The sequence below is a fragment of the Python bivittatus genome, unplaced genomic scaffold (assembly GCF_059951505.1).
Source record: "Python bivittatus isolate LINGU-HERP-01145 unplaced genomic scaffold, Pbiv_v1 ctg000400_np1212, whole genome shotgun sequence".
Lineage (NCBI taxonomy): Eukaryota > Metazoa > Chordata > Lepidosauria > Squamata > Pythonidae > Python > Python bivittatus.
In genome coordinates, this window is record NW_028277073.1 from 9,175,023 (window position 1) to 9,201,865 (window position 26,843).

Sequence of the window (26,843 nt, forward strand, 5' to 3'; positions counted from 1 at the left end):
TATGTATGTATGTATGTATGTATGTATGTATGTTGAGGTTTGTATGCTGCTCCAACGGAAGGCAACTTTTGAGTGGCTTACTCAATAAAAAAAAAACTTTAAAAAAGAAAAATACAATACAGTACAATACATTAATAAACAACACAGTATAACAGAATGCAATCAATAGCTGCCAACCTCATTAGGTAGACCAGAAATCAAATCTATAGGAAGGCTAAAACTACCTTTATTGAGATCGGCTATAAGAATCTTGAAAGTCTGATTGTGCTGGACCTCCTCCTCCTCCCTGTACTTCAGTGAATTAAGGGAGTGTCTGCCTGAGCCATTTCCAGATGTTATCTCATTCTGGAGTAAAAAATGTTTTTCATCCCCTTTTGCCTACTTCCTTACTGTCTACAGTAGCAGGCAACATATAACCTCTTTTCAAATAAAACTCAAGCCATCCCTCCAAAGTCCCTTGAAAGAGTCAGGCTTTAATAGCCTTCCAAAAGCATAGAACAGCCAGGGGTGTTCCAATCTCAGGGGCTTGCTATTCCAGAGAATGGGAGCAGCAACAGAGAAGGCCCTGTAGAGGTAAGGATCAACAACACTGAAGAAGGTATGCAGGAGCAGTTAAAGCAAGATATAAGACAATTAAATCCTGGGAAAGGAGAAGGCATGAAAAAGAAACCCAACCTGATCATGAGTCTGAGATATCAAGGAGGAGCCTGTTCAGGAGAAACTCTGGGCAGTTTGTTACCAGATCTTACTCTGCCAGATCTTACTAGATGGGCAAATTTTCCTAGAGCAGGTAATCTTCTAAGGTTATCCAGATCCCAAGCCATGTAAAGATGACAACCAACATTGAATTATACCCAAAAGCCAACTAGTAGTCAGTGCAGCTCTTGCAGTAGAAATGTTACATGGATGAACTATGAGGCATCCATAACTATTTGAGTCACTGCATTCTGGACCAGCTATAGCCTCTGCATGGTCTTTAGGTCAACTTATTTCTTTCCCCAGATGCTTATGAAGCTTTGAACCCAAAGCTCTTAAATTGAATGTTGTGCTAAAGCATAATACAAGGTACAGCAGCTCTCAGATTTTCATCCTCTTCTTTACCACACCAAATAAACAAAAGGATATGCTCAGATGTTTTGAGCCTTGTTGTTGAAAGCTGAAAAATCAGGAGTATCCTCAACTTGGATTTGAATCAATTTATCCTGCCAAAACAGAACATAATTAGAACTATAGCAAGGATGATATAGTAAATAGTGGCTAATTGATATCAGAATCAAAAACTTCTAAACTACAAAAAGTAGGAAGCAGGCAATTCCAAGGCTAAACTGCAGCTGATCTTATCATACTGAATTATGATTTAGCAAACATGACATCTTGAAGTGGCCAGTAGGCTGTGCAGTGAACTCTTTTGCTCTTCCACTATTTAATTTCTCTTGCATTTTAATCAGGATTGAATGCTTGTTTCCAACTAACTTGAAACCCAATATTTCTGTGGATTTCCAAACTTGGAGCCATCAAACGTGTTAGAATACTAATAGAATTGGCAGGTCTCAGATTGTGAAAGGTTGCCTTAAAACCTTAGATCCCATCTCCAAACCACAAGACTTTCACCATCTTAATAACCTTGCATCTCACAATGAAATCTGTTGAGACAGATACAGATACAGATACATACAATGAATGTAGAGTTTGTCATTGAATGTACAATTTTCTGTCATCTCCCTTTTTGGCTCTGCCTACATTAAATTTAGATTAATTATGATTTACTTGGATATTATTTTTAGTAGTTTGGTTAAAATTGTTTGCTGCAGTATAGTAATGTTTTAATGGGCCTGAAGTCTTTCTGCCTTAAGGTAGCTCAGTATACCTCAACCTACATATAAGAACCTCAGTCAGTAGTCATCAGTTTGGATTGTAAAGAAATGCTATTTATTTACTATAAAATACATAACATGAAACTGTATAAATGCTATGTTGCAGCTCTACAGAGCAAAAGACAGAGGGGGGTGGAGAGTTCACACAATAACTTACTGAAAAGCAATGCTGACATCTGGATATAGCCAAACCTTAATACAGATGTGAATTTGTAGAATATGAATATAGTGGACTTCTCAAACAGCCTTCTTCCAGGAACTGTACTCCTAGTATTCTAGAGACATGGTGACCACCGTGATGCTTGAACAACTCTGGGAGTTCCAATACTTCCAAGGAGTGCAAGTTTAGGGAAGGCTAGGATGAATATTTGCCCTTTCCCTTGTTTTCTTCAGAAATCTCCTTCTTATCCCCATTAAGCAAAACACAGTTTGCTTTTGAATCAACCTTGGCCCCTGACAAGTCCATGCAGTTTTATTCGCCACATTTTTGGAAGTGGTTTGCCAGTATCTTCTTCGGGCAGGTAGTCACCCAGCTGGCACCTGTGCCTAAAGAAGGACTAGAATTCAGGTCTCCCAATTCCTAATGCAGCAGCTTAACCACTAGATCTAACTGCTCTTGCTCCTTCCCTGCATTGTAGACATATAAGCACTGGTTTAGAGTCACCCTGGCTTTGCTGTATGCGTCTGTAGTTTATCTGTAATACTTTTTGATAACAGATAACAAGCACAACTGCATAGCTATTTCCTGAAATTTGGGTGTGCATTGTATATGAATGAAAAGTGGAGTCTTTTATTTCCATCAGGCATAAAATGTATACTAAAAGATATCATTTGTGTTGTGATGATTCTGCCGTTCTAAATAAAAGGAAAAATCTGAAAGAACAGATTCCAAAGAAAGGCAATTATTTTGCATACCTTTCTATTTTTAATTTTACTTTAATTACATTTTAAGAGGTAGCAGATTTCTCTACTAGAGAAGTATTCTGAGAATTTCTCAGAGAAGTAGCTCTCTACTAGACACATTTAAAATATTTTTTACAAAATATTTACAGTATTTAATTTATTTTACAGTAAGAAAAAAAAACAAACAGCAACCTGGTTGTTTTCATAAAAATTCAGACATTAAATGAGAATATTTTGTCAAGTCACTAGCCCATAGCTACAGTAGTTGCTATGACACGACCTACTTTAACTAGTATTTCCAATTCACACATCAAATTTAGTCTATTTAATCTGATTGCCTTCACCTAAATTAGTTCTGCCAGTATGGGTAAGGGTACAAGGCTGAGGATTATTGCTAGGACAGATTTTAAATTGCAGGCCAGAAAAAAGAGTGTGTTTGAGAAATATTCTTTGTTGTTGTTTATATTATTCATATTATTGCTATTTCACTTGCACTCTGTATAAACTGCCCCCCTAGCATTAGCTTTGTATTATTCCTCAAAGCTTCTTATCTTCAAGAAAGGTCTGAACTGTTTTAATTATGCCTTGTGTTTTGTTTCAACTCAGCAAGACAAGTGTGCTCCTTTAGGGTGTGTGTGTGTGTGTGTGTGTAATAAAAATGTTCATTTTACAATTGTGTGGATTTGGATCTGTCTGCTAAATGGCATTTAAAGACTCGTTCCAAGGGAGAGAAGGGAATTTATACTTTTGTGCCTCCACTAAATATTATATTTATTCTATTCTAATGGAATAGAGAGTGGTGCATCTCTTATTTTAAAATGGAAATGGATGGTCACTAGGGGTATCTGCAGGGGGTCAAAAAGAAAAAAAAATCAAGACAGTGGCCACCACATGCAATCAAAGCCCTGCCTTTTTTTTATGTGCATTGTGGATTTTGCCAATTCTCTCCAAGCTAGTCTCAAAAACAGGAAGATTGTCAAGAAAGACAAGCACATTTTGAAAATTTAGGCTTTCTTTTGAATGTATTTCTTCAGCGGAAAAAGAAGTGTGTGTTGACTTCTTATACAGTGATGTGATAATCATTCTAGCTAACTGGAAATGTAGAATTTTATTTTATTTTATTTTATCATACATTTTATCATACACTCTTTCAATTGTTCATCTTCCATTTCAAATCTCAATAAAAGTTTATACATTTTAGCAATTACATGTTCATCATTTGTACATAATTCAATTTTAAACTCTGTTACATGTTGTTCCATCCCTGGTAACTTTTATCAGTATTAAACCTCTCTTTTAGAAACTTCTGTATCTTTTTGATAGATATGTAGATATCTCTGGCCTGTGGTTCACATTTCTCTCTCCCTGATTTTGCCTACCTTTTGACCCATTTTGAAAGTTAACTCCTTTTCTATCTTTGCTGATGTTTAATAAACGTCGAGCTGTATTTTTGCTAGCCGAAAAGAGTGGCATATGTGCTTGCTCTGATCTAGATATAGGGATTGGTAGCAGTGCTAGATACATACTAAACTGGAATTACCCATAGTAATTTTCCAACAAAAAAGTCAGATTGGGTCCACAGTATGAAGTATTTACTTGAATGGCTTATGACTTGAAATACCTTTTATCATTTTCTGCTAAACTGTCAGCTGGATAGGGATAGTCCATGGACAGAGACAATTTGGTCACATTTTTACCTGGTCTCTTCACAGCTTGTGTGGATATCGCAATGGATTGCACGTTAGATTGCCATTAAAACAAGACTGATACCTGTATGTAGTCCAAAACAGAGTTGCATGATTATTAATCAACACTGCTCATTTTTATTAGATGAAGCTGTTATTTCACTCATCATCTGTTTATAAGTTTGATTAAAAGTGCTGGGACTTTTAAAGGGTTTATTGATGACAACAAGAACAATTTTTTGCGCACATCTTCATACTGAATTTTAGGGCTTCTTTAGAACTTCTGCTTTTTATGTAGTGAAATAAATATACTAATCTTCATCCCAAGGAAGACCATTCCACAATTTAGAAGTAATACAGAAAGCCCATTCCTGTGTTTCAGAAGAATCAGCTTTTCCAAGGGTTATCTTCAGAAATACTTGCCACACAAACCTTATTAACCAGACAGGTTTCTGTAAAGACACATTGTCCATCAGTTACCTAGGGCATATGTTTGTTTATAGCTTTGAAGTTTATGACTACTGTTTGAACAGAGCCCCAAAAACAAATGGCAACCAATGCAAATATTTGAATCTTAGAAGATCACGTTATTATGTTCTCTAGCTCCAGGGAAGCTCAATTTTCTCACAGTTCAGTAATGTTGGCATTCTTCCTGCTTCAAAGAAGACAAATTTTGCACATTGACTCAACAGGGAGCCTTCTCTGAGGGCAGGTAATTCAGGAGTGTCTGAAAGAACAAGTTATAGCAGAGAAATGGCACACTACCAGCTCAGTCAGTGAAGGCTGATCAGAAGGTGCCAATACCCAATCCATTAATCTTACAGAGAGATGACAGAACTTCAGTGGAGGATATTTGGGGCTTTTATTTCTCATTACATTCTACCACTATAGTTCTTCAGTATAGATGTTTAGCAGAGGAAGAGACACAAAGAGAAAGTGAAGGACATAGAAAATAGACTGAATCGGAGGAGGGAGGGCATGGGCTGGTAGGTGGGCAAGGTTGGTAGGCTCACTGGACTTGGTAGGCTAGATGTAAACATGAATCTAAATCATTTATGAGAAATTATATATATTCTGTAGAAAAGATGCAATATAAAGTATTATTCTGAAGGACAAAAAAAATCTTCAGTTGTTGCAATTGAAAGAGAGTTCAAACATTGGTATCTCTACAGAAGGAAATTATGGAGCAAAGGGAAAGGTGTGGGACAAAGGTCTTTACAAAATGGTTCTTTGGTTCTCACACTCCTATGTCTCTGTTACTATGTCAGTATATTATATTAATACTATCTATTCCCTGTCTAAGAACCAGTTTGGTGTAGTGGTTAAGGCATCAGGCTAGAAACCAGGAGACCGTGAGTTCTAGTCCCCTTTAAGCATGAAGACATCTGGGTGACCTTGGGCCAGTCACTCTCTCTCAGCCCTAGGAAGAAGAAGGCTATGGCAAAGCACTTCTGAAATCTTGCCAAGAAAACTGCAGGGACTTGTTCAGACAGTTGCCAGGGGTCAACACTGACTTGAAGGCACAAACACACATTTGCTATCTACCACAATATATACAGTATTATATTAATATCACCTACCCCCTATCTCCCACAGTGAATCTCAACAAAATACATTTTGTCTGCTTTGACTATATTTAAAAATAATGGAGTTCCTTGTCTAATGATTAATTCCTTTATCTAGACTGTGGGGTCAGTGAAATTAGGCCTTGTGATGGTACTTTTAATTTTTGGGAGCCAGGGATGAGAACAATATGAGGCACAAAAATGTAATTTTACATTCAGAAGCTGGGAATGAATGGAATGGAGTGATATTATTAATGTCATATTAAATTTATATACCACCCAGAGTTGCTGGGAGTCAGGTGGCATATGAATTTGGTAATTATTAGAAACGGCATGTTTCAGGGTGGCTTTCTGATATCTTTGTGAAATTTCACGTATCCTAACATATCTTGCCCCTTCATGGATCACTGCCTTGTCGTGGCAAAGGGGCTTGCGTAACTCAGTGAAGCCATGAGCTATACCGTGCAGGGCCACCCAAGACGGACAGGTCATGACAGAGAGTTCTGACAAAATGTGGTCCACTGGAGAAGGAAATGGCAACCCACTCCAGTATCCTTGCCAAGAAAACCCCATGGACAATGTTAAAAGGCTAAAAGATATGACGCTGGAAGATGAGCCCCTCAGGTCGGAAGGTGTCCAATATGCTACTGGGGAAGAGCGGAGGGCAATTCCAAGTAGCTCCAGAAAGAGTGAAGCGGCTGGGCCAAAGCCGAAAGGACGTTCAGCTGTGGATGTATCTGGAAGCAAAAAGAAGGTCCGATGCTGTAAAGAACAATATTGTATAGGTACCTGGAATGTAAGATCTATGAACCAAGGCAAGCTGGATGTGGTCAAACATGAGATGACAAGATTGAACATTGACATCTTGGGAATCAGCGAACTGAAATGGACGGGAATGGGTGAATTTAATTCGGGTGACCATTATATCTACTACTGTGGGCAAGAAACCCTTAGAAGAAATGGAGTTGCACTCATAGTCAATAAGAGTGGGAAAGGCAGTAATGGGGTACAACCTCAAAAACGACAGAATGATCTCAGTGTGTATCCAAGGCAAACCATTCAGTATCACAGTCATCCAAGTCTATGCCCCAACCACTGATGCTGAAGAGCTGAAGTTGACCGCTTCTATGAAGACCTACAACACCTTCTAGAACTAGCACCAAAAAAAGATGTCCTTTTCATTATAGGGGATTGGAATGCTAAAGTAGGAAGTCAAGGAGTAATCGGAATAACAGGCAAGTTTGGCCTTGGAGTACAAAATGAAGCAGGGCAAAGGCTAATAGAGTTCTGTCAAGAGAACAAGCTAGTCATAGCAAACACTCTTTTCTAACAACACAAGAGATGACTCTACACATGGACATCACCAGATGGTCAATACCGAAACCAGATTGATTATATACTTTGCAGCCAAAGATGGAGAAGCTCTATACAGACAGCAAAAACAAGACCAGGAGCTGACTGTGGCTCAGATCATGAGCTTCTTACTGCAAAATTTAAGCTTAAATTGAAGAATGTAGGGAAAACCACTAGACCACTCAGGTATGACTTAGATCATATTCCTTGTGAGTACACAGTGAAGGTGATGAATAGATTTAGAGGGTTAGATTTGGTAGACAGAGTGTCTATGGATGGAGGTCCGTAACATTGTACAGGAGGCAGCAACTAAAACCATCCCAAAGAAAAAGAAATGCAAGAAAGCAAAATGGCTGTCTGATGAGGCTTTACAAATAGCTGTGGAAAGAAGGAATGCGAAAAGCAAGGGTGAAAGGGAAAGATATAAGCAACTGAATGCAGATTTCCAGAGAATAGCAAGGAGAGATAAGAAGGCCTTCTTAAATGAACAATGCAAAGAAATTGAGGAAAACAATAGAATGGGGAAGACTAGAGATCTCTACAGGAAAATTGGAGATATGAAAGGAACGTTTAGTGCAAAGATGGGCATGATAAAGGACAAAAAAGGCAGGGACCTAACAGAAGCAGAAGAGATTAAGAAGAGGTGGCAAGAATACACAGAAGAACTATACAAGAAAGATCTTAATGTCCCTGATGTCCACGCTGGTGTGATCACTGACCTTGAGCCAGACATCCTAGAGAGTGAAGTCAAGTGGGCCTTAGGAAGCATTGCTAACAACAAAGCTAGTGGAGATGACAGTATTCCAGCTGAGTTATTTAAAATACTAAAAGACGATGGTGTTAAAGTGCTGCACTCAATATGCCAGCAAGTTTGGAAAACGCAACAGTGGCCACGGGATTGGAAAAGGTCAGTTTATGTTCCAATTCCAAAGAAGGGCAACTCCAAAGAATGCTCAAACTATCGCACAATTGCACTCATTTCACATGCTAGCAAGGTTATGCTCAAAATCCTACAAGCTAGGCTTCAGCAATACATGAACCGAGAACTGCCGGATGTACAAGCTGGGTTTCGAAGAGGCAGAGGAACTAGAGATCAAATCGCCAACATTCGCTGGATCATGGAGAAAGCACGAGAGTTCCAGAAAAATATCTACTTCTGCTTCATTGACTATGCAAAAGCCTTTGATTGTGTCGATCACAACAAACTGTGGCAAATTCTTAAAGAGATGGGAGTACCAGACCACCTTACCTGTCTCCTGAGAAATCTGTATGCGGGCCAAGAAGCAACAGTCAGAACCGGTCATGGAACAACCGATTGGTTCAAAATAGGGAAAGGTGTACCACAAGGCTGTATACTGTCACCCTGCTTATTTAACCTATATGCAGAGTACATCATGAGAAATGCCAGGCTGGAAGAATCACAAGCCGGAATTAAGATTGCAGGGAGAATCATCAACAACCTCAGATATGCGGACGATACCACCCTAATGGCAGAAAGTGAAGAAGAACTAAAGAGCCTCTTGATGAGGGTGAAAGAGGAGAGTGCAAAAGCTGGCTTGAAACTCAACATTAAAAAAACTAAGATCATGGCATCTGGACCCATCAATTCCTGGCAAATAGAAGGGGTAGAAGTGGAAGCAGTAACAGACTTCATTTATTTGGGCTCCAAGATCACCGCAGATGGAGACTGCAGCCATGAAATTAAAAGACGCTTGCTCCTTGGGAGGAAAGCTATGGCAAGCCTAGATAGCATATTAAAAAGCAGAGACGTCACCTTGCCGACAAAGATCCGCATAGTCAAAGCTATGGTTTTTCCAGTAGTAATGTATGGCTGTGAGAGCTGGACCATAAAAAAGGCCGAGCGCCGAAGAATTGATGCCTTTGAACTGTGGTGCTGGAGAAGACTCTTGAGAGTCCCCTGAACTGCTAGGAGGTCAAACCAGTCAATCTTAAAGGAAATCAACCCTGATTGCTCATTGGAAGGATCGATAATGAAGCTCAAGCTCAGATATTTTGGTCACCTAATGCGAAGAGAGGTCTCTTTGGAGAAGACCCTGATGCTGGGAAAGATTGAAGGCAAAAGGAGAAGAGGACGGCAGAGGATGAGATGGTTAGATAGCATCACTGAAGCAATGAGCATGAAACTGAGCAAACTCAGGGAGGCAGTGAAGGACAGGAAGGCCTGGCGCAATATGGTTCATGGGGTCACGAAGAGTCGGACACGACTTAATGACTAAACAACAACAACAACATATCTTGGGCATTCTGAATAGTTAGTTGTGGGTTGAACTGTCACCTGCAGCCTGTTCTGGCCTAATTGCCTTGTGATGGATTATGCTGGTGGACTACTTTCTTGGTTGGCTCTTCTGGGCATACCTTGGAGTACAATAACAATAGAAAGATAATGTCCAGGACAGAAGAAGAACAACAACATGGGTATTGCCACAGCTATTGCATTTGAGAATAGCCATAATTACATATAAGCTAAATCCTCTCTGCCAATAGAAGTGAATATGTGTAGCTCAGGGTTCAGCCGTGGAGTCCCTGGAGTTCTGTGAGCTTGGTTGTTTTCTTGAAAATGTTTTGTTACCTGGCTAGGTACCATCTTCAGTGCTAAATCCTCTCTGCCATATACCTCAGTATTGCAGAGCAGCCATGTAAAATCGTTGGTGTGTTAAAATAGGCCCAATTGCTAAAAGATTTCTAGAAGTGAGATTCAGTGTTTAAAAACCAAAGTTATGGGCAGCACTGATATGCCATTCAGTTAATTCCCAGAAGGCAACTTGCACACTAATGAGCATAATTCAAAGGCAAATCAGTTTTTTGAATTGAAGTTCAGTTCATTAATATCTCAATGTGTAAATAAAAACCCATAACAGAGTCAAAAAGGCAATGTATTAATATGCCGTAAAATTTTAGTTGAGTTTCTCATAATGAAATCATTATATTAATTTTCATGGCTTTAGAGCTTTACTGAGGCCTGTAATCCATGTTTAAATTTGATGGTGGCATCCATTATAATTTTATTGGTTTATAATTTCTGTGTGCAATTTCCATACGTTTGATTCCACTGTTAGCATCATGAAGCCTTTGCTATGTTTACACATAGGGCAAATATAACTGAAGGAGAGATGGACACCCACTTTCTTTTTTTTTAAATACATTTTTCTTATTACCTATATTTTCATATGGAAAGAGTCACTCCAAAATTGTGAAGTTGCACTGATCCCATTTGGGTTTCTGCACATATCAGTTTCCCATTCAGATGATTTTCCCACTAGCAGATGAGAGTCATCCAATCATGTCTTAAAATAATAATAATCTGCTTTGCTCTAGCAGGATAAGACACAGAGCCTTATGGACTCGTTGGCTTCCTGTTTTATTAAGTTATTTATCCCATAACTATTTAGCATTCACAAATTAGTATGCCCAAAGAAACACAAAACACAGATAAACACCCCAGGATAATGAAAGAAAAAAATGGGAATACATGCATAATTTTCCCAAAAAATACTTTAAACAGACTTGCAATCTAAAATGTAAGCTATGTAAGGCTGGTAATATTTTTCTAAACTGCCTATATCAGTCATGTTCTTTGGAGAACAAGACAAAAGGGAGGCTGTAGTCATTTTGATAAGCTATTTAAAATAGATACTTGTGAAATGTTATATGCTTTCTAAAACAGCTGACTATTATGGATATTACATATTTAAAAGTTATACCAGTAAAATAGAATTTAGAATGCTTTTGTAAAAATGATTCAGTCATTTGTTGTTAGTTGTTATTGGCCCCAATTGCTAGTTCCAGAAAATATACTTTTGTCTGGAAAGCCTTCATTTCATTTTCCAAAATATAAAACAATCACTCCTAACACAGACACAAAAAGCATGTAAGAAAGGAAATTAGAAACATAACATAATATTTGAAGTGATTAATTGACTACTTGGGGACTGCAGTTAATCACTGAATCACTTACTGTAGAATATTTGATTATTAAATACAACACAGAACTAAATATGTATAGCAAACGTTACAGACTTTTAGAAATGCTATGTTTTTCTTCAAAACTTCCTGATAGGAATTCGTATTCTGAACTCCCAATGTTTATTTCATTTTTCTTACTACACCTTAGTCAAGTTATTTCTGATTATTTGGGATGAATAATTAAATTTTACTCAATCATCTTTGTAGTTCAGAACTCTAGGCAGCACCTGGTTAAATTCCCTGATTTAATCACTGGGCTTTGATTTTATTCTTCATTCAGTGTAATCATTCTTCATTCAGATGGAGGAGGTTGCATCTGGAACATTTAGGAGAGAAGGATAAAACAAGCATGAGCTACTGTTGTTTGCTGGTATAAATAGGAAATGGCAAAAGATTTTGGCCTGATTTTCACAAGCAACAGAATAAGAAGGCAAAGTCTTAATGTGAGAGAATGGATTGTACCATGTACCTTATGTATGACAAACAGTTTACACACACACACACACACACACACACACACACACACATTCCTATGTTTCAAAACTCTAGTTAAGTGGAAGCTATTGGGTCAAGTAATTTTACTCAATGTGGAATTCTTTGTTTATAGCATGAGAAAATCCAAAAATGCCTGACCTTCTGAAATCTTATGCGATATAGTCCACCATAAGGCATCAAGATTCTGCCAAAATATGTCACATCCACAGGATTTATTAAGGAGAAATCAGAATTTATTCTGAATTCTCTCTTGATCTCTGGGTTGTAGGGATTACATAAAGCTGCCCTGGGACTGAACTGAACTTCAGGTTACAGTTTATCAAGGAAGGTTCTTCAGCCTTGGACTGACTCCATTTATCACTCCATTTGATCTTTTTGATGTCATTTTGATGTCCTTGATACCCTACCCCCCAGATGCCCATGTCATCATATATGCCAACTGCGTGTTAAATAAAGATTTAAAAATATTTACTGCATTATTGGCAAGTAGATTAAGTTCATTCTTAAATAACTATACTTCTCTGGATCCATTTATGTTGTTTCTATAGCAATCGATTCAAAGAATATTAATGCATTATGCTAAATATGCCCAAGTTGTACTGGCTTTATTGTCGTTCAGTGTTTTTAAGATGGGATGTAAATGTCAGGAAAAAATATATATTGTTGGAAATGGATATCAGTTTATTTCTGCTCTCATATCCATCAGCACAAGCAGCAACAAGGATGCAGAGTTCTTTTTTCAACCTAAGCAGGAATGCCTACTCTCAGTACTTTGATTTCATTATACAAGCATTAGCATGGAATATTAGCAAAAGCAGGGATATTCAATACAATATCAAATAATCTGCTTAAAGATTATACACAAATCTGTAGTTCACACAGGCGTACTTGGTAGCACAAGAGTTGGGAGAGGAAACCAGCAAAAGCTCTTTTGAAAAGCTATCTATTTCCATCGCATCTGTTATCAGCTATAAGCCATAAATGTGATGGGGGTATATTTGCATATGTTCGTACCATAAGAGACAGATTGTGTCTTATTCCTGGGGTCTTTCCTATAACTTTGCCAGTAGAGTACTCATCCTTATTTGTGCCCTCTGCTATTTGATATCTGTTCTTTAAAGGATTCTTCCTTTGGTCCTAATTTACATTTTCCCAGGAGGAGTTTTAACCTTTCTAGTTTGATATTAGCAAATTGTAACTGTTCATATACTGAAAACACTGAATATGCTTTCAGTAAGCAATTTTTTTGCTTCCAAGTCTGTATCAGGCTCAGTACAGGGTGTTGCTGATCTACATCCTCCTCAGGTTCTTCAAGTGCTATTAATTCTTCACTTTGCCAGTCCAAAATAGAAGTTTGGGGTATTTACAGACTCATTAAGACTTACCTCACTCATTGAGTCATTTTTCAGCAATAGCTGATCCAGTGTGTATTGTTTCCTGTCCTCGGAGCTCTTTTGCCAGTGTTTCTTCTAGTTTTTGACTGTCTGCTCTCTCGAATCTTACCAATTTTTTAGAGATTTGTTCCTAATGACATTTCTCATCTCGTAGCTAAAACAAATGTTTCATAATACATGGACCAGAATAAGGCCATAAGCTATTTAAATAAAGGTTTGGCAGAGTGTTACAATTATGTTCCTCAAGATTACACAATGATTTTTCTTAAAAACTCAGAGACATATCTCAATTGCAGTTTCAATTAGCTAAATTTCAAGTTTAGTTACTACACTATAACCCAGTGTCTTGACATAGAAACAATGAAGATTCTAATAAAAGACTGCCTATAAAAATTGTGCACTATGAAATACATAAAGTCATCTAACACCCCATTACATTTAGACATAATATTAGGGGCTGTAAGTCCAATAATCACAATGCTATTGAGAGTCATCCTCCGTAACATTACCTCTGCAATTATCGTAGAAACATATCAGAAGTTCAATATAAATAAAGGTAAAATGTCACACTAGCACACTACTGTGACTAAGCAAAGAATTATATAAAAATACCAACATTCTAGATAGATTCTGTAATCTACTGGTTCTTATTCATTGTATGTTCTTGATTCACTTTGTACACTGGAGCCCCAAGGTAGGCAACATTGCATGTTATTGAGAAATTGAGATCTGATGGTACCATGTAAAGAAAGGGTGATCCATATGAGCTTGGGACCCTTAGCAGTATAGGAGAAATTAAAGCATTTTATGGATCTATAGGATGAGCATTGAAAGGGGAAATACTCAATTCAATTTGCCTAGTCCCAAACAAGTACAGATGTTCCAGTTCTGAGGTAGTCTTATATCATTCTTCCAAAACAATTTTAATGCAATATTAAAATGCACTAATGTAAAGGACATTTTGTGTTTTGGGTGATCGAGTGTGAGAGGTATGCTGCTTGCATTATTATATGTCTCCAGTTATGGGGGAACAGAAGGCTGCATACCTTTTCTAGGTCAACCTGTCACTCTGTATCTAGTTTGAAATTTAAATATGGAGCAAGTCTTATCATATCCCAAGGAATTAGGTTAGAGGGAGAGAGTCCTCAATATGCTAATTTTGTCATCAGAATCATCAGCAGGAGCAGGTTTAAAAATTAACTTTGATCATTCAACTGCTATGTTAATTAACACAGATAATCACTGAAACAGCTTCAAGAAGTCAGGTGGCTTTAGATATCTATTAGTAATTATTACAAAGGATTGACACCAATTAAATGTCACGGTTATGACCCTCTTCTGTGCAAGATTGAAAGAGAACTTAGATCGTGGCAACTTCTTTGCTTGGCCAAGCAGAATAGCTGCAGTTAAAATGACTTTATTTGCAGAACGAAACTTGAAACAGCTTGAGGGTTCTGTCAGAACAACACTTGAAATGTTTTAAATCTTCCATATATAAGAAAAAATCGGAACTTGGGAACAACTGCTGGTCTCATTTTCTCTCTTTGCCTCTCAGTCTTCACTCCAGAGCCACAGTAGTAGGTAGTAGTAATAGGTAAGTAGATGCTGAGTGCTACTTGAAAATTACAGAATATTTGGCTGAGAGGATAATTTTAAGGCAACTTACAAGAATTACAGCAGTGTGTAATTGCTAAAATAAAACTGTTTCCATGGTCTTTAATTGCAATCCTGTAGTGTCTGTGAGAGCATCTCAATTCATCTCATCATCAAATTAATTGTATCCCTTCACCCCAAAGATTACAGAGAGAAATTCAAAATTAAAACTTATCTACCTCTGTCAGCTTCTGAGGCCAGTTCCTACCAATGGTGCAATATCTAACAGGAAGGAAGGAAGGACTGGCTAGAACCTGCTATGCTTGCAGGCAACAAGACATGCCACATCCCAGTTTGACTGTATTTATACGACTTTACAAGTCTTCTGGGCCTCTCACAAGAAACTTTTCTCTTTATGAACTAAACTGAATGATAGAATCTATTTTTAAAAATCAACCTGCCATTATATGACCTCTAAAGATCTTCAGTGTGTATCGTGCAGCATGTATCATGCCTTTGGTGTTTAAACTATTATTGTCAATCTGCCACCAGTCTGATAATCTGTGGCTTAACAAGGTGAAGAGAGTGACATGTCATCACTTCTGCGGAACACAGTGGGCTTACTACTGAAAAGACGTGCTTTGTGCTATTTGGGGTGGGATGAAGGGAAATGTTGCCAGTGAAAACACAACTTCTGTGTTTGTGGACATTTTAGTGGTTAAATATAGTTTTGAAATGGAACTGGTTTGTCTTCCCCCTGAGGAAGGACTGAAAAGACTTTGCTGAAAGCAAAAACACAAATTTGTTCTCAGAAAGATAGGGGTCAAAATCCTTCTTGATCCTTGCCTTTGAGACAAATTTAATTCTCACTCATTCTGGCTCCCAGCCTTGTCAGGAACAGAAATTAATCTTATAGAAGTCCATAGTGCTATGAATACTTTCATATTTTTATAACTCTTATGGATATAGTTGTGTGCATTTAACCAGATACATTATTTATGCACAGCTGACTGTAATTTTTTTCTTACTGTTTCAAAACTTGTGGCTGAAATAAGAGACATTAAGGAACCAAGTATTGCCCTTGTTCTGCCAGTGCTAATGGACCACATTTTAGCCTCTTGTATATAGCCTTTGCTTTTTCAAATTGTTCCATGCAAGCCAAGGAGAGAGCTAGTATTGAAGTGGGCAGCAGGCCTATGTCCTTTCCTTGGGTATGGAAGATGAAGAAGGAACTCTGGAGACCCAAGGAGTCCATGATATTTTCTTTGTCTTTCACCACTGAACACTGAGGTAAAAAAAAAAAAAAGATGTCCAAGGCATAGTTGGCTTTGCATCCTAATGTGACTTTTGCAAGATAGCTGAATTTTCCTGACATCCATAGCAATTTCACATTCCCTGCAGCACATCCTAGCTATATCTCAGTTTATTAAACCACAAGGTAAATGAACTCTGTTTTGGTACATAAAAGTCTATTCATTCCCATTTTCTTCCTCTACTCAGATGAATGGCACCCCTCCCCCCAAAAAAAGATGACAGCCAGATCTAAGGTTAAGTTTTGTTCTCTCAAAATACATTAGGATTTGTAAGACATAAATGAAAGATTGTTAAAAGATTGCAATTATGGCATAGTTTGGCATAAGAAGCCATTAAATTCGTTCAGATGCAGTGAGCAGCTTTGTCTTTTCTGGTTTCTTCATTCACTTATAAAGAGGTGGGAAGAAATAGGCTACATGGAGTAGCATACTGCTTATCCACAATCTATTTTAATAAGCAAGGTTTTTTGGCTGAAAGCGGCATGTAAACACGGCTATTAGGTAGTGATTTCTAATGTGGTTCCAGTTAGCATGCCACTGTTTTGCTGTTTTAAATAAAAAGGGGGGGGGGAGCAACATTTTTTTTAAAAAGCAAACAAATTAAAAGAGCTGGTCCCCCAGTCAATTTTATTGAATGGATTGCTTTTGTTGCTTTCCGGAGTTTTTATAGTAAATTTAGTACAAAAGGTATAACGCTTGTTTGCCTATCTATCTACAGCAGTGTTGTCCAAACTTGACCACTTTAAGATGAGTGGACTTCAACTCCCAGAATTCTCCAGCCAGCCATGCTGGCTGGGGAATTCTGGGAGTTGAAGTCCACTCATCTTAAAGTGGCCAAGTTTGGACAACACTGATCTACAGCATCTATTTACGGAGGGGAAGCAAAGTTAACATATAGCACTCATCTGCCCAAATGGTCTAAAACCAAATAATCTGGATTTCCTAAATGTCCATTTTAGCATGAAAGGTCAGATGCCTTCCATAGAATATCAAGCATGCGGTTTCTAAACTGCTATTCCAGTTGTGTTGGCTGCAAAGCTAGTTTAGCAGTCAGGGAGTTTAAATTTGGATACTTGGATTTGAAACCGGTTGCTGTTCAGAGCTTCTGTGTGACATGGAAAATCATTTGTTCTTTCCTTGCTGGCTAAATGAAAACTTGATAGATTAATATCTGAACAACTTGAGGATAAATATTTTTGTCACATGCCTGTTCAATACACTTAAGAAAAAGAAACAGATGTATCAACATGTCCTAGCACTTGGAACTTGTTTATGACGGGCAAAACAATAAAATACAATTTCACTCATATGGAGGTATCACAATATTCCTCTCCATCTGAAATTAAGGCTTTCAGTTGCTCTTCCATCCCATTGGTTTAGTAGTTTAATTGAAGCCTCTGGCTTTGCTATTGATTTTGTTCTGCTGTTCAACTTTTAAATGATTTCATATTTTTATGTTATTGAACTATTACTGGTCTGTACTGCTTTTTTTTAGGGTGTTCGATGGAAATGTAGCTTTAAAAAGATAATTTAAATAAATATTTTTATTAACCTACCTTCCTTTCAAACTTCTGCTGGCCTTCTCTACAAACTTGGCTATTTTCCTCTAATTTTCTTTGACTCTGAGACTCCACTTTTCAGTGCCTTTGTTGCTTAGAATTTAAATTACATTATTAACTGTTGGAAGGATCCATTAACATTCTGCTGTTTGACACAGCCTCTCTAAACCGTGACATTCATATCCTGGTCAGTTTTTGTATAGTCACAGATATTGCCTCTTATTTATTTTTATCTTCTGACTGAACAGAGCACTTTAATGGAAAGAACCAAAGCATTTATGAGTTGACAACTTTACTGAATTTAGTCTTACCTGGCCAGATAGAGAGATATCCACTCATTCATTAGTTTCTGGAAAATTATTAACACTGATATATGTAATGTTAAAAACCTAATATTTCTGATTTTTATCCCTTAAATCCTTTTTTTTTTAATCAACAGTGTGAATGTTTGACAATACAATACTCAGAGGTAAACCCTATTGATTTCATTAGGAAATATATCTTGGTTGAGCTATCCAAAATTGCAGCAGCATTTCTATTATGAAAATATGAAGGGATTGTATAAAATTTTTAAAAAGCTGCTCTGCCATTAGACCTCTATAATCGATTTGTTCTATGAAATCAATTCAGACAAGATTTATGGGATGAAGCTTTGGGCCTGATTATGTGACTTATTCTGAGGAAGGCTATTTATGTCATATTCAGCTAGTTGGTTACATTTTTAATTTCCTTACTTGGCCAGAGGCAGCGACTCAGTATAATCTAAGTTCCAAACTTAATATTATTTGACAATTCTGAAGTATGGATCAGTCCTCGATAAAAGTATTAGGTACATTTCTACATTATTTTAACAAATGAAGGACTTTTGGATTCCTTACCTTCCAAGGCAAGTCATAACAAAGCATGTGTTCCTCTGCAAATAGTAACAGAGGCTTTGACTAAGCAAAACTTATTTTTCTCTGCATTTTGAGTTACTATGTATTTATCAAATTTCTTACCTCCTTTTCAGCATTAGAAACTAATATAAAAACAATTAATTTGTTTTCATCTGTGTTGAATTTTAGATAAGAATCCATGTTCTTGAGTATTATGCACATTGGCTAACTAACAAATTCTCCCAAATTCTCCGGAACTGACATATTATTTAGACTCTAGTCCTGCCTGCAGCCAAAAAAAAAAAAAAGTCCTGGACCTCAATCATTTGAAACCAGTAAACATTTTTGGCACACTGTCAGGTTGTTACTTCCAGACTCTGTTTTCTTTCCCACATCCACTCCAATATATATATTTTTCCCATATAGGAGGCTTCTTCTAGGCATGCTGATTGAATGCCCATTGTATCAACAGAGAAATGATCCCCCTCCTATTATTTTTCATGTCAGTGAAGAGTAGACAATCCCATGATGATAAATTAATAAACTTAGCAAATTGCCTACCATCTCAGTTTAGCACTGCTTTTCCATTTGTACCCAGGATCTCAGGACTTTGTGGTTTGTCTGAGCTATAACAAAGAACATAGGTGATTTCCACATAGCAGCCTAAGCTGCTTGTCTCCCATGCTGCTACTGGCTTGTAAGCCAACTTCAGAAATTCTGGCCTGGATGGCTGTTTTGGGAATGGGATCAGGCTAGTTGTTCATCTGGACTAAGGCCAACACAGAACCCTGACTGGTCATTCCCCTGCTTCTTGACCTTCTTATCTGTGCTGGAAGTCAAGTGTTATTGGGTAGCCTTGGTGTGGGTGGGTCTCCTGGTGGATGTCTTTTCTTTTTAGGGATTGGTCCTGCCTCATTAGTCACCCTGTTTGCTTTTGCTCATGGATACCCTCCCTCTACCTTCCTGCATTGTGCTACTTTAACTTTATACAATCCCTTTATTTCCCTTTTTTTCTATTTATTTTATTTAACATTGTACCAATGCTGCCTCAATGAACTGATCCTGTAGAACAATTCACTGTTCCTTTGAAGGAATGATTAACGTATTTGCCAGTGTTCCTCTTTTCAACCCTATTGCAACTAGCAGCATTTTGTTTACAAACTTGATGCAGTCTTCCTATCTTGAGATTTTTCTTTATAAATTGCAGATCCAAAGGAAAATTCTGCATGCGGGGCCAGGGGGAGAGGAAGGGGAGAAAGCTTCACAAAGTCTCTGGAGGAACTGAAAGGGAGCTTACTGAGGATAACAAGGGTTAATCACAGCAGGAACCTTTATTGAAAGTTGAGAAATCACCATTAAGCAACCCTTGGATGAACTGCTAGATTTTTAAAAATAAAAGTACTTACAGGTAGTCCTCATTTAGTGACCGCCTCAGACAGCAACTTTTCACAGTTACAACGGTGATTAAAAAAGTAACTTACCAACTAATACCTGCATTTAGGATCTATGCAGTGTCTCTTCTTCTCAGTCACATGTTTGCCATTACAGTTAGCACACATTGTCCTGTGCCTGACCCAGTTTTTTGTTTTCCTCCCTCCACCCCCAGCAGAGAGATTGCCTAAACAAGCTCTCTCTTCCTGAGCTGCTTTTCTCCACAGCAGGTCCCTAAAAAATGTTAACCACAAGTTAACAAACTCAGCTCTATGATCTTAATTAGTCGATTAGAATGAGGGCAGCTGGCAGTTGCTGCCTGAAATTGACAAGACCCTAATCAGTTTCATACTGAAAGCTTTTGTTTGCCGCCTAAGCAGCTCATGGCTCACAGCAGAGTGCTAGGCAAACAGCTGGCACTAGTGCATTCCTTTCGATGTGTATTCCCTACTGTGTGCCTGATTACTCTCTTGCAATCCCTTCCTCTCCAATGAATGCAAATGCAAACATTAATTCCCCTCCTGCTGATTATCCCAGCACTGAGGTGAGCATTACAAAGGGTGGGGGAGCGGGGAAAAAGGGCAATAAGATGTTCCCTTTTACCCAGCTTCCTCATGAGTCGAGTTCCAGAAACCTTCCCCACTGTTTGAGGTCATATCCTTCTGATGCTGTAAAGCAAAGGAAAGCTGAAGTAAAATTGTAAACACAGTTGCAGTCATGTGATTTTTCACTTAGTAACTGTTTCACTTAAAGACTGAGTTGCCAGTCCCAATTGTGGTTGCTACCTGTATTGTACACTTTTGAAATTATAAATTTTAAAAGAAAATAAAGAAAATGAGTGGAGATCTAAGCAGTCTGGCAGCCCAGGCAGAAATGGCTGCACGAGGCAGTGACTAGCCAAGGGGAAGGAGCATGGCAAGTCATGCAGCTAGGCTTAGCTGTGGCTAAATTGGAATGGAGAGCTTGAAAGGATCCACCCTTGAAGGTCTTAAAGCAGCTTGACCAGAAAGCACTACTTTTGAATCATAGCTTGAAGACAAAAGTGGGGACTACTTTTTCTATGGGCTAGGAGGAATATGATGTTATCCATTCCTGCACTCCAGAAGAGACAGGTGACCTCTACTGGTGACAGGATAAACAAGATATACAAGTATGTCCATTCCAGAGAGATCTGTAAGTGAACCTATCTGATAAACTTCTGAAGAATGCAACATGGGGTCCAAATTAAAAATGTGGCTTTCCTGATTAAATGTTAATTATATAAGCCAGTGATCAGAAGCGGGAGGGAGGTCTCTTTTCAGGAGCTGCTGCCAAGTTGCAAATGTGATTAGTGCTTTCTGCTTCTGCTTGTACTGTTTACTTTTTGTAAAAAAGAAAAAAGCTGCAATCCTACTTTTTCTCATTGAGTAGGGTTAGACTCATATCTGGACAGGCCCACATAGGGTCCAACTGTGCCAACGGTAGAACTGTGTAATGTTTCAGATTCAGTTCAGAAGAGGTCCTTCAGAATGCAAAGGAGCCCAGATGCAGGACCTCTGTGCCATTCATTCAAAAATCCAAGAGTGCCTGCATTGTCATTCCAACACACCTCTTCCAAAGTGAATCTGAAGCATTTCACAGTCCTAGCAAATAGTAATGTATTGTGTTATTTTCCTAAGTAATATGGCCATGTATATTGTACATTGATACGTATGACACCTGGTCAACCTTGTTTGGGCTGGGAAGCTAAGCTGTCAGATAAGTACTTGGATGGGAGACCTCCAGGGAAAAGCAGAACTGTAGGCTAAGCTGAGAAGTCAATAATAATAATAATAATCTTAGGAAAAGGTAGTGCCAAACCACCTCCATGCTTGCCTAGAAGATATGTGGAAATAAATCCCCAGAGTCCAGCGTGATTGGATGGAGTCTATAGTTTCTGTATGTATGGGAAGTAGAACTATATACAGTGTGTGTGTGTATCACTAAAGACTGGATGTGTGTTCAACAGCTATAAACTGCTCAGCGATACTTCAGGGAAGAAATGGGAAATGCCAGAGATGAGCAGCAACAGGGTATCTCAGAAAAGGATATGGCATGTATATATCCATCCAACATCTCCGAAATAACACACTATGTTGTGACCATGGGCATCCATGTGTGTGTCTCAAAAACTGCGACACAGCAGCTGTAGCATCACAATTAAAGTCCTGCTCCTTTTATATATAGGGGTCAACACATGTACAGGAGAAGTAGGGCTTCAGTTACAATGCCACATGCACCACCTTGCAGATTTCGATGCCCTTTCCCTCCTACAGACATTGCTGGCTACTGTACTTGATTAGAAATAATGTAGCAGTAAAATGAATAAGTGTAATAACAACGATGATCATTTTGTCAGTATACAAGCAAAGGGCTTTCTACTCGCTTTATAAATGTCAAAGGTAAAAAAGAAAAGGCAGCGACAGAATTGTTTGCTTCTTCTGTAACTCCCTCTGTTTCACCTGATGCATCTAAGCTACTTGTTCCTCTTAACCTCTGCCGTAACCCTTTCATAGTCTTGAACAACCACCCCAGCTGATCTTTCTGTCCATGCAGGAATAGATGACAAGAGTTAGAAAGATCTGAGTTCGTTCTCTGGCTATGCAAAAGGAAGTCAGTAGGTGAAGCTAATGCTGTTGGCCTTTCTGCTCTTGTGTGGTTCAGATTATAACTCCAGTGAGAAATTAGTTGTCAACCTGGGGCTCACATGACAGCTGTCTACTTTGTATTTGGCAGTAGGCTGAAGTAAATGTATGCCACATCAAAATCTTATCTCCAGCTTTCATATGTAGAAGGAGTAGGTTATCAAGCTGGCATTTTAGCTGAAGGACAAAAGCTGGCTCTGAGCACCTAAAAGAAATGTTCAGAATATAAAAGGGATGAAAAAAGCATTTCTCCAAAAAGCTGACATATGAACTTGAAGTTCATAAGTGTAATAGCAATGCGGTTAGCTTAAAGTACAGCCTTAGAAATGTTTAAGTAAATGAGAAGAGAATTATGTGCATCTGTGATTAATTCCACAGAAATAAGAAAGTGAAACCAACTCTTGTGATAGATAGATAAATAAACAAACAAACACTCTCTGAATGTACTAAAGGCCATGATCCAGCATGGTAAAATAAGAAATCAGAACCAAAATAGATGCTGTAGTGAATATTCATTTGAAATGATAGAGTAGATCTGCATCACCTCCATCCCCAATTTTCTTGAGGACTGCAGTCAGTGACAAGCTTATTTTTAACCTTTTTCCAACCACATTTCCAGGTAAAATCCTGGAGCAATAAAAAGATATGTCTATTAGCCTTATGGGTAAAATAAATAAAAAAAATTACCAATAAAAATGGTAGCTTTTTCCCCATCCCCTTACCCCCAATAACTATGTTAGAAGGGAGGAACTTTTGTCAGCTTTGGAGTCAAGGAAAAAAAAAAAAAGCTTAAATGTCTTTCTGAATAGTATATTCCACTGCTTCCCATTATATTATTATTAAAAAAAAAAAACTGACATGTTGTCAGTTGTGATGTGACAACTCACATCAAGTTGGCCCTTCAGGGTAAAATCAAGTTTTATATTCAAAGTGCCTGAATTATCAAGGAAAAGGAGTAGAGATTCAATCAAATCTGAAATTCCAGCCTTTTAACTTGAATAACAAAATAAGGAGGCAGGGTTTTTTTTCTCTCCCCCCACCCCACCCCACCCCATGTACCTAGTAATTCAACTACTGTACATACTATGCTATGGAGTCATTGGTGCTCTCTGAGCTTGGTTGTTTGCTTGCAGACATTTTATTACCCAACTAGATAATTTCATCACTGCAATGATGATGTCACAATGATGCTGTTACCTAGCTGGGTAATGAAACATTTGCAAGCAAACAGCCAAGCTCAGAGATCACCAAGGATGCCACAGTTCAACCCTGAGCTACATATATTCTCTTCTATTGATACTATGCTATCCCAATGAACCATGCACATGTTTCTTATCAAGCACATGGAGGCTCACTGGCTGACTTTGGGCCAATCAGTTTCTCAGCCTAACTGATATTTATGTACACCATCTTGAGTTCCTGGAAGAAAGATGGGATATCAATCTAACAAGGATTACTATAAAACAATATAACAAAGGTGCATTAATGTTGTTTGTTTAACTGGGATGAGGCACTTCAGCTGAACAGAGTATTTCTTTAGGCTAAATATAATAAGGACTGTTTATTTGCAGTTTATAATACTTTGTGTTTCAAGTAACCAGAAAGCATAGCATGTACAAATCTAAATGTCATTATAACCTAAGGAAGCAATCAGTTTGTTTTCTTCAGTGTATTATCTCAGACCTCTCAGTTTACAGTTCAATGCATAAAGTATATTGAATAAATACTATCACTCCTTGTGCTTGTTCTCTTTCTACCCCATTTGAAATTTAGTTTGGATTAATATATATAGCGTTGATGTGGCTATTTTTGTTTGTTCTTTATGTTAGGTTATTGATGATAGTTGAAAGTATTTTGAGCAGGTAAACTCATCACAGGTCAGTGTAGCACATGGCAATTATCAATTTGATTTTGTGCTTTCTCAAAACTGTATTCTGCTTACAGAACACAAAACCTGCCTTCTCTGCTTTCTGTTTCAGGCACAATCTTGGTAGACAGCATGTTGATCAAAGGAACAGCAGGAGGATCTGATCCCACTATCGAACTCACATTAAAGGATAACACAGACTACTGGGTCATTTTGGATCCTATCAACCAGAGACTTTATCTTAACAGCACTGGACGAGTTCTGGACAGAGATGTAAGTTGGCTTCTCCATCACTCATGAACCCAATTATTCTTTTATATTAAACTTCTAGTTTCAGGTGTTTGTTTGTTTTTTAATCTTCTTGAGTAATGAAAATGGAAAATGTGCAATTCTGTCATAAGCTTGTTTTTTTATTCTGAAAGAAACTCCACTGAGCTCTTCTAAATATGTTTAGAATTTAAGCCATAGAAGGTGTCTCAAGTAATGAATATGAGTTAGGAACCAAGCATTCTGTCAAACAGATTTATATTTTCTTGGTCATATTCAGAATAGTGATGTAATTTTTATCACATGTTTTACATGACTTGATTCATACACTATGTTAAGCCTTAAACTTTTAGTTGAGGGCCAGTTTGGACCAGAACCCGGGAGACCATGAGTTCTAGTCCTGCCTAGGCACAAAGCCAGCTGAGTGACCTTAGGCCAGTCACTTTCTCTCAGCCCTAGGAAGGAGGCAATGGCAAACCACCTCTGAAAATCCTTGCCAAGAAAACTGCAGGGACTTGTCCAGGCAGTCTCTGAGAATCGGACACAACTGAACGGACTTAAAAAAAAAAAATAGTTACAAATGACAGTGCTGGAACTCATTCCAAGCCACAAATAAGCAAACTGCGTTTTACTTGATGTAATTAATTCATACGCTAAGAATTGTGCATCCATACTGATGTCAGCTGTGTATGTATTTTTTAGTTTTAACAACTGTGCCTGAGGTTTTATATGAAAAGCAAATAAGCTAATGATTTCATTTTAGTAAGTTAATAACACATCTTTGGTTTGGTTTTTCATGACCATATCTACCTGCAATGGTTGGATTTCGTACCATTGAGATCTGAGCTGAGCAACCTGTGGTTTGCAATGTAGTTGCAGCCCCCAAAGGCCTGTTTTATGAGCTGCCAGAGATCTGTTCAAATCTCCCCACTACTGCCGCTTTTATCCAAACACTATTATCACTGAAATGTAAATGTTAAAGGGACGACTTAGTTCTTGAGATACTGGAAGAAGAGTTTATGGTCATCATAGAACTCTTTTAGGGCAGTTGCTAAAAGTGCTGTTCTGGCCCTCTAACATCTCTGAAAGGTATTCAGAGGTATTCAGACAAGGCAGCAATTAACAGACGCATAATAAACAGCATCTACATACTATTCAAAAGAGACAAAAGACCAGAAGATCGCCTCACCAGCAATCAATCACCAGCAGTCATCACCAGCGATCATCACCCAGATAAGCAAAGGTCACCACCAGGCACACAATCAAGCAGCAAACATACGCCAATCAAAGAACTACCAGAGGAGAAAAACAAAAAAACCCACCCTTACCAGCACTGGCAAGGCAGGCCACAGCACATAAATAGAGAGCAAACCCCATCCCATTTTAGCACTGAAGATGTTACCTAGCCGGGTAATGAAATGTTTGCAAGAAAAGAACCAAACTCAGAGAACCCCAAGGACTCCACAGTTCAACCCTGAGCTACACATATTCACCTCTATTGATCTCTGAAAGGACTCCATAAATTTTTAAGAGCACCCAACGCATTAGCTGTTAATATTCTGAGCAGCTGCATTTAATAATATTAGCAGTAGTGGTGGAGTTAAGAAAGGTAGGGTACATATTAAGAGTGGTGGGAAGATATGGAGATAACATTGCTGGGGTTGTTGCTGCTATTAGAAGTGATACTGTTTGCTGGAAGGTTTGAAATCTTCCTCTCCAACAGTGTTGCACATGTATGCATGGAAGTATGATATGCATGAAGATTTACCCTATGTTTAATCTGATTCTCACCTCAAAATAGTGAAAACTGTGAATTCAGTTTCCAGCACTTATGATTGAAAGGGGCTCGAGTACAAAGAGGGAGAGAGTCGGGAATATATGTGGTTCCAGGGCACTAGTTGCCCACCTCTGTCCAAGATAAAAATAAAGTATCCTAATTATAAGTGGTATAAACGTGATGAACTTTTGGAGGAGCCTCATCAACAGTTGTTTTATGAATGGACACTGGTTTGCAATGTTAAG

The 26,843-nt window shown here is 38.1% G+C and overlaps 1 protein-coding gene across 6 annotated transcripts in view; it reads left to right on the top strand.

Annotated features, from left to right (window-relative positions):
* Positions 1-26,843, top strand: part of PCDH15 (protocadherin related 15) — a 435,688-nt gene that overhangs the window by 113,352 nt on the left and 295,493 nt on the right. For all 6 annotated transcript variants that reach the window (XM_088144402.1, XM_088144401.1, XM_088144400.1 and 3 more), the window contains exon 4: positions 24,667-24,827. In XM_088144402.1, the coding sequence (XP_088000528.1) occupies positions 24,667-24,827 (161 nt within the window). The remainder of the gene's footprint in view (positions 1-24,666; positions 24,828-26,843) is intronic.